The sequence below is a fragment of the Sinocyclocheilus grahami genome, unplaced genomic scaffold, assembly GCF_001515645.1.
Source record: "Sinocyclocheilus grahami isolate Dianchi unplaced genomic scaffold, SAMN03320097.WGS_v1.1 scaffold738.1, whole genome shotgun sequence".
NCBI lineage: Eukaryota > Metazoa > Chordata > Actinopteri > Cypriniformes > Cyprinidae > Sinocyclocheilus > Sinocyclocheilus grahami.
Genome location: NW_015505917.1, coordinates 175,614 through 184,485, shown reverse-complemented (window position 1 = coordinate 184,485; position 8,872 = coordinate 175,614). Strand labels below are relative to the sequence as shown.

Sequence of the window (8,872 nt, the reverse complement as noted above, 5' to 3'; positions counted from 1 at the left end):
AAAAAAAAAAAAACATTGAAAATAAAACTTTTTTTTTTTTTTTTTTTTTACTTATAGCTAATCTTCTACAAATAAAATATTCAAAATATTCTACAAATATAATAACTACTGTAAATGCACACACATATACTATGTATATATATAATTGTAAAAACGTGTAATCATATTTTTAAATACAGATTACAGATAAAATTGTCATAACATTTTAATTTACTTTAAAATAAAACATAGAACAATGTAAATGTTATATTATAACAAGTATTATGTATTTTATTTGTATTTTTTAATTAAAAAACAGTAAAAAGATGTTCCTTGCACAAATTTTGTTAATTTTATTCAAATTTAGTTACATACATGTTTAATGTGACATTTCAAATTGTTTGGTGAAAATGTATTGAATTATTTTATTTTATTTTGACATGCTTATGGTTATTGTCAGTATATTTTAAGGTTAAGTTAATTTTGTTGGTTGATTCATATTACCACTTATGTTTATGAATTATAGGCTACAGCCAGGCACCACAAACTTTAGGGTCACATTTTAACATCACATTTTTTTTTCAGTGAATTTGTTTAACCTACTGTATGCTGTTTTAGCAGTGGTGGACGAAGTACACAAATCAAGTACTTGAGTAAAAGTACAGGAAAATAAGAACGATCACTTGCAAAGTTCTTGACATGCCACTGCACTGCTCGTAAAAGACGCTAATGGAAGTCTTGAGCACATAATGGATCTTAAATGGCTGTGCTGTAAGCCCCGCCCACACCGCCGGCTACGGTTCACGAACAATAGCAATTCCTGCTCTCCAGTGACATGGTTCACCCAAGTGTTAAAAAAATAACTTTAAAAGCCCATGTTGATATAGTGGCAAGCACAACTTAACTGTGAACGTAATTGCAGCTTTACAGCAAAAGGTCCACCCTGCTAGATTAACCCTCTGATCCAGGCCAATTTCAGCTCGTGATTCACACAGCAGTGTTTGCAGTAAATAATGCAGTGAAAATGAAACCTTTAAACTTTTAATCTTTTCTTTATGCCCCAGTGTTCAGCATACAGCTTTTTGTCTGGACAGTGAATATGTCAATGAGGCAATTTCCTCAGCAATGTCCCTCAGTTTCTCACATACAGTAATAATATTATATCAGCCTCCAAAAATAATGACAAGGAGGCAGCAGAATATATCCTTTTTGATTAAATGTTCTATTTATTATACATGCATCCATCTCGGCGGCAAAAAAACATGTAAATGTACATCAAAGAAAACAAATGATTCATCTGCATAACAACATAAACATAAAAAAGAAAGCAAATGAGGCAGTACAAGAACTTGTCAAATCGTTCTCTCAATTTAGGACAACAGCGCCTTCTGTTGGTGTGAAACTGAAGCCTGTGATGGGAGACGGCCGTGGCACAAGAGTGTCTGTAACATGTCATTCATTTGACCTTCTCTTCTATTCTATTCATAATTCATATCATGAGAATTTAAAAGATCAATGAAATCATGCAGTTACAGGAATTACAATTAAAATACGATTGTAAATTCGCACCGTTGCACATTGTCAAACATGATGATGGTCATATGATTTGATGATGGTTTTCTTTATATATATATGCAAAGTTCAGATGCAAAAGCCTCTAACTGCCGTCTGAAATTTTCTTCTAAAATGAGCATTTTTATCAGGCTCTTATATTTATGTTCATTAGAGTAAAAATACTGAACCTAAACATAGGATCTTGATAAAAATGCTCATTTTAGATGAAAATTTCAGACGGCACTTAGACAGCATCTGAACTCTGAACTCTAAACTAAAAAATGATATATATATATATATATATGCATAGGTGACAGAATATACTGTACATTGTAATGGGTTGTTTCTAGACCCATTTCATCCTAAACAACATTTAATTCTACTTCTACTAAGAGGATGAAAAATGGTTATGAAAAGCTAAATTTACCTACATCATAAGTGTACTTTAAGGAAGAACTAAAATAGTAAAAATGTATACGACCTCTTCAAATATTTGTTGCAACTTAACTGGTGCTTTTTTCATATTTGTTTGAAATCCATGTACTATTTTCAGACTAAAAACCCATGAGAGATCACAGTATAGGAGAGTTCAAGTGAATGGATCACCTTGGACAACAAACACACGCAGTGCAGCTCTGTCCCTGCTGCTGCGCTTGCTTATGGATTTGCTCCAGGATGTATTTGCTCCTGTGGAAATAGAGAGGAGAGGAACGTATCTAATGCCAGGTGATGGATTTCTGTTCATGAGAAGGACTTAATGAAAAAGCTCTCAACCACGAGGAGAATGTGATGGCAATATACATCTTTTCAAACCCCATCAAAGGTGGACATCAAAAACCTCATCCTGTTCCTCCAGAGAGCCGCCTGTGATGACTGTGGAGGTACAGAGAGAGAGAATAAAAGGCTGGGAAAGAGTCACTCAAGTCACTGCGAGTTATTATCATAGTTTACTCTTTAAAAGATAAATAGTATACATACACTCAATTTAATCATGATGACAATATAAATTCTAATTATTTTTAATTAAATAAGAATAATTCAATACAAATAAAAAAACAAAATAAAATTTGTAAGAAAAAAATATATATATATTAAAAATTATTTTATAAAATTAATTAATTTGTAATATTAATTTACCTTTTTGTAATTGAAAAGTGCCTTTTATTCACAAAGAACATAGATTTTCTACTTACTATTAAAATAGATTAAAATAATTGTGTTAACTATAATTCATGGTAATCAGAAAAACTAGTTTTAGTATTATTATTATTATTATTATATAGTGAATAATTGTTAATTGAATAATTAATTGAATAAGTGAATAACTTTATCAATTTTATACATTTTTAATGATTTTATTTTTTATATTTGTAACTTATTATTTATTAAATTTGTAGCTAATATTCTACAAATAAAAATAAATATTCAAAATATTGTATAAATAAAATAAAAATAAAATAAATTAGAATAATCAAAACTATTTATTTACTATCTATCTGTATATCTATTTATCTTTCCATCTAACTTTCCATCTATCCATCTATCTATCTATCTATCTATCTATCTATCTATCTATCTATCTATCTATCTATCTATCTATCTATCTATCTATCTATCTATCTATCTATCTATCTATCGTGATTCAATATTTATGTAAATGTATTTTTTCAATTGAAATTAGATTTTGAATTCCATAATTCTGTTTTGGACCCCACATCTGTAGGTGTTGGATTATATAGTGCGTCTTATGTTCAAGTATGCTTGTGTATAAATGTGCATTTACCTGGGGACTCTGCTATCGGCTCTGTGCTGGAGGGAGGTGGAAAGCTGAAAGAGCGTGTGGCTTTAAAGGAAGCCTCACTGTGACAACTGACACTCTGTGCACGCTTACGGCACTCGATGGCCAAACGACTGCAACAGTCTTTATGACAGCTCACCCCACACACTGAAAAAACACAGAGGAGGGTCACCGGGCCACATAAACACAGGAAAAAGACAAGAGTTAAAGGGTTAGTTCACCCAAAAATGAAAATTAGTCCATAAATTACACACCCTCAATCTTCTTTACAAATCCTCGTTTTGTACTTCTAATTCGTGGCCTAATTGTTTTGTTTTGCTCTCTCCCCTGCGCTTCCGCGTTCGTCACTTCTGAGCGGCGCATGCGCAAAGCCGACCTCATACGTCATCCGCTCAGAGCTGCTTCTGTTTACAACAGTTCACTTAATATAAACTGGGAACACATTTTTACATAAAGTTTAATAATTTACAAATAAAACTTTGTTTACAAATTTTTAACTTCACTTTTTAAAAGAATCAAAAAGATACTTTTAAACACAACAATGGAAAAAAATACTAAAATGATTTCAATATCATTTCCATTAGTTCAAATTTAGGGTTTAGGGTTCGGGACAGCCACCTCCCAATTGAAAGTAACCAATAAATGATGATTTTATATATATTAAACTTACTAATATTTTAAATATTATTGTGGGTTTCAACACATAATAGAAGGATCTTAATAAACATCTAAGATTTGAATACTTAAATGCTTCTTAAATGTGTTTTTTGGTTGTGGGACAGCAGTTTGCACCAATTCTGTAGAATGGCCCATATATATACATATATTATATATTAAAAAAAAAATCTTACTGGTCCCAAACTTTTGAGTACATGTAGTACATTTATTATTTACACTGTTTCATGTGAGTGGACAAAAATACTACTTAATTATTTTACATGTAAAAACTTTGTAATAAAGTAATTTTGTAATAAAAAAAATTTAATTTTGTAATAAAAACTTGGCCTGAGTGTACCTTAAATTTGATTAAATTGAAAACGCTTTTCAAAAATACTGGTTCAACAAAAACACTGAAGAAAAAGGAAAACAGGTTCTCTGCTTGGGTGGACCTTGACAGGAAATTAGAAAATAGGAAGTGGTTACGATCTACACCCAACTACCAACTGTAAACATAACATCTTTCCCACAGACAGACCCTTAAACACAACCCTGCTGCAGATTTACGCAATGAATCACACATAAGGTCAGTCACTTGTTTCATTCCTGATTCGATGAGTTTTTTGAATGAATCAGTTGAGTGAATGATTCAGTGTTGCATTCATAAGTCCAGTCAATTGTTTAACTCCTGAATGAATCAGTTTTTTTTAAAGATAAGTCACTTGTTTAATTTTTTTAATGAATCAGTGTTTTTGAACAAATCGGTTGAGTGAAAGATTTAATGACTCACTCATAAGGTCAGTCAATTGTTTAACTCCTTAATTGAACCAGTGTGTTTGAAAGGTCAGTCACTTGTTTCATTTTTTTAACGAATAAGTGTTTTTGAACAAATCGATTGAGTGAATTATTCAATGTCTCAATCATTAGGTCAGTGACTTGTTTCATTTTTTGAATGAGTCAATGCTTTTGAACAAATCGGTTGAGTGAAAAATTTAATGACAAACTCACAAGGTCAGTCACTTGTTTCATTCCTGATTCAATTAGTTTTTTGAATGAATCAGTAGAGTGAATGATTCAGTGTCACACTCATAAGGTCAGTCAATTGTTTAATACCTGAATAAATCAGTATGTTTGAAAGATCAGTCACTTGTTCCATTTTTTTTTTAAAATGAATCAGTGTTTTTGAACAAATAGATTGAGTGAATGTTTCAATGTCTCACTCATTAGGTCAGTCACTTTTTTCATTTTTTTGAATGAATCTGTATTTTTGAACAAAACTTTTGAGTGAAAGATTTAATGACTCACTTATAAGGTCAGTCACTTGTTTCATTCCTGTTGTTCAAAAACACTGCTTCATTTTTTAAAAATGAATAAATAGGTTTAGTGTAAGATTTAATGACTCACTCATAAGGACAGTCACTTGTTTCATTCCTGATTCAATGAGTTTTTTCAAACGACTCAGTTGACTGAATGATTCAATGACTCAATCGATTTGTTCAAAAACACTGCTTCATTTTTTAAAAATGAATAAATAGGTTTAGTGTAAGATTTAATGACTCACTCATAAGGACAGTTGCTTGTTTCATTCCTGATTCAATGAGATTTTTTCAAACGAATCAGTTAACTGAATGATTCAATGACTCAATCGATTTGTTCAAAAACACTGCTTCATTTTTTAAAAATGAATAAATAGGTTTAGTGTAAGATTTAATGACTCACTCATAAGGACAGTCACTTGTTTCATTCCTGATTCAATGAGTTTTTTCAAACGACTCAGTTGACTGAATGATTCAATGACTCAATCGATTTGTTCAAAAACACTGCTTCATTTTTTAAAAATGAATAAATAGGTTTAGTGTAAGATTTAATGACTCACTCATAAGGACAGTTGCTTGTTTCATTCCTGATTCAATGAGATTTTTTCAAACGAATCAGTTAACTGAATGATTCAATGACTCAATCGATTTGTTCAAAAACACTGCTTCATTTTTTAAAAATGAATAAATAGGTTTAGTGTAAGATTTAATGACTCACTCATAAGGACAGTCACTTGTTTCATTCCTAATTCAATTATTTTTTTTCAAACAAATCAGTTGATCGAATGATTCAATGTCTCACTCATAAGGTCAGTCAATTGTTTAACTCCTGAATGAATAAGTGCATTTGAAAGCATCGATTGAGTGAATGATTCATTAACTAACTCATAAAGAAAGTCACTTGTTGCCACCTACTGGCGTAACAATGAAACCAACAGAAAGAGTCACAGAAAAATCCCCACCACTAAAACACAAACTGACAGTCTGTCTGGAACATGGAAACTGTATATCTAACTGTTGTTACTTCATTTTATCCCTTACATATTATCCCTAAAGTATACTATTTGCAACTATTAGTTTATTTGAAAACCAAATAATTATTCAGAAAAATGATAAGTGAATTGAAAGTAGCATGGGTCACATACCTCCACCAGTTTTTCAATGTGTTTGTTGATGATGGCTGGATCTGCTTTGGGTTTGACTGAAGATGACCACTGTTCTATTAGAGGAGACTGTGACTTTGAGCTGGAAGTCTAAGAGGCCAGAAATCAATGGCATAATCACTTAGCAAGTGAAAATAAGGCACCATAAGATATGGATAAATGACTGATGTCCATTGGTTGAACAAAATAATTATAAAGTAGTGGTTCAGTCTCCCAGCTGCAAGTCCACGTAAGTAGATTATCCAAGCAACATGGGAAAATTAATCTGTCAAATTGTGTCATGTATGGTTGTAATTGGTGGTTTCTACCTCATGGTGGCCACTGATTTGCTATCTGAGTAGTTGTTATGTCGGTGGGGTGACTCACTGATAATTTAATGTTGCGAGGTTCCCTCTGTAGAGATAGCTGATATATCTCATCCTCTGAGTGGTACTGGTCCAAAGACACCTGGACAGGAACACAATAAATGTAAATTATGAACAATAATTGATAATTGACATAGATTTGAGAAATCTATCACAGGCTATATCAACCTCAATGTCGCCTGCTTAACTATCAATTTACTGAAAATGTTTATAATTTAAAGGAACATTTAAAAAAATGCTATGATTTATTTATAGATATATGTAATTGACATGCATTTATTTTTGTATAAAATCCTACAAATAATTAAAAATAAATTACAAATAAATATATAAATTATATAAAATAAATATGTATGCAAATTTCAAATATATGCAATTTTTTATAGTTTCTATTCATCAGAGAATCCAGAGAAAAAAAAATGTATCACAGTTTTGCCATCACAGGAATAAATTACATTTTAAAATGCATTAAAATAAAAATTATTTTATAAAAAAAATTATAATTTTGATTACAGCAAACCCATTCCACCCATAACAGACTTACTATAAGCAGATTCAGCAGGTCTGAATTGGCTTCTATACTGGGCGGAGTGCTTTGAATAAGCGCCAGCTCTTCTAGGATGGCATACAATTGATGGGTCTTGGTTAGGTTGACCCTAGACTTCTCCAGGTCAAACCAATCAGGCAGGGCCACATGGACGGCAATCAGATCCTTCAAATGCACCCCAAGGATGGGGAAGCGGAATCCTGAACATTCTGAGAAGCGCTGACGATAGCGGCTGTAGTTTCCAGAGGATGTGACCAGCTCCACCAATCCATCAAAGACCTGATTAAACGCATAGGAGAACATCGGTTAGGCTGAAGCCCGGTGCAGTCGAAATATGAGGAAAGGGGATTTCGGTACATGGGTACAAGATATTCCTGCTCATGTTTGGTTGCCTGATAACAGAGCACTTGACTCGAGTATTGATATTTCTGAGCAATCTTGCAGAGAGTATGAAAATGGCACTCAATCCATCAACTGAAAAGTGGACTTTAAGAATCTTATCTCTCATAGCCAGAGTTGGAGTGTTACAGCTGTTTGTTTTTCTTGCCAGTATTGGAGGAGTGTTTACAAAGCAGCTCTCTGGCAGTCCTCACCTTGCGTGTCTCGCTGCCGATGAGTGCCTGCGTATCCTTGAGTCTAGCAATGGAGCTATTGCTGAGCCCACCCACTACAGCCATCAGTGTATTGAAGTTCTGCAGCTGCAGTAGCCTCTACACACACAAACACACACACACACACACACACACACACAGAGTACAATGTATATATTCATTTCAAAATCCAAATTTTATTTTAATTTTTTTTCAGTTTTAAATTAGATTCTGAATCCCCAGATCTTCAATGTGGTCTGAGACTTTTGGACCCTGCTGTAAACAGATTACATGTCTTAAAATATAAGCGAGCGAGTGAGTTGGATTAACCTGGGCCACTTTGATGAATTCACTGATGACAGTGGCTCTCTGCTGAGCTGTAGGCTTACTGAGAACCATGATCTGGATCCACTGGGAAACACTGTTAAACAGAGTAATGAAACGCTCCAGAATGGGATTATCCACCGTGCAGCCGTGCATCACGAAACTGTGGTAGTCCTGGAACTGAGGGGGAACGGATTTTTCATTTGCAATATGAACTCAGACTCGAGGTCATGCTATTATGAGCACAAAGACACGACTAAATACTGCATCTATAAATTAAGAGACTTACCAGAATTTTGCAAAATGATTTGTACTCCATATACGTTAGGTGTTCAGCCAGGGTGGACGCATCCAGGTGGTCAAAAAGAAGAGAGGTCTTGCGTTTTTTCTGGACAGTTTCATCCAGTTGACGTCGCCATTCGTAAGATGGACTACAGGCAAAACAAACAAAACATTGTATTTCTGTTCCTTGTCCCGTATGCCTAAATATTATTAAGTACGCAACTTTTTCTATTATATTGGATTATATTAACAGGTCAGTGACATGACACTCTAGATCTATTAATATATATATATATA

The 8,872-nt window shown here is 33.1% G+C and overlaps 1 protein-coding gene across 1 annotated transcript in view; it reads right to left on the bottom strand.

Moving 5' to 3' along the window:
• Positions 1-1,837: 1,837 nt before the first annotated feature.
• Positions 1,838-8,872, bottom strand: part of LOC107560656 (RAS guanyl-releasing protein 2-like) — a 12,620-nt gene continuing 5,585 nt past the window's right edge. Inside the window, exons 8-14 of the mRNA XM_016244891.1 lie at positions 7,973-8,089; positions 7,377-7,658; positions 6,834-6,914; positions 6,450-6,557; positions 6,286-6,292; positions 3,317-3,478; positions 1,838-2,406 (exon numbers count right to left, since the gene is read on the bottom strand). Of these exons, the coding sequence (XP_016100377.1) occupies positions 2,351-2,406; positions 3,317-3,478; positions 6,286-6,292; positions 6,450-6,557; positions 6,834-6,914; positions 7,377-7,658; positions 7,973-8,089 (813 nt within the window). The 3' untranslated portion in view covers positions 1,838-2,350. The remainder of the gene's footprint in view (positions 2,407-3,316; positions 3,479-6,285; positions 6,293-6,449; positions 6,558-6,833; positions 6,915-7,376; positions 7,659-7,972; positions 8,090-8,872) is intronic.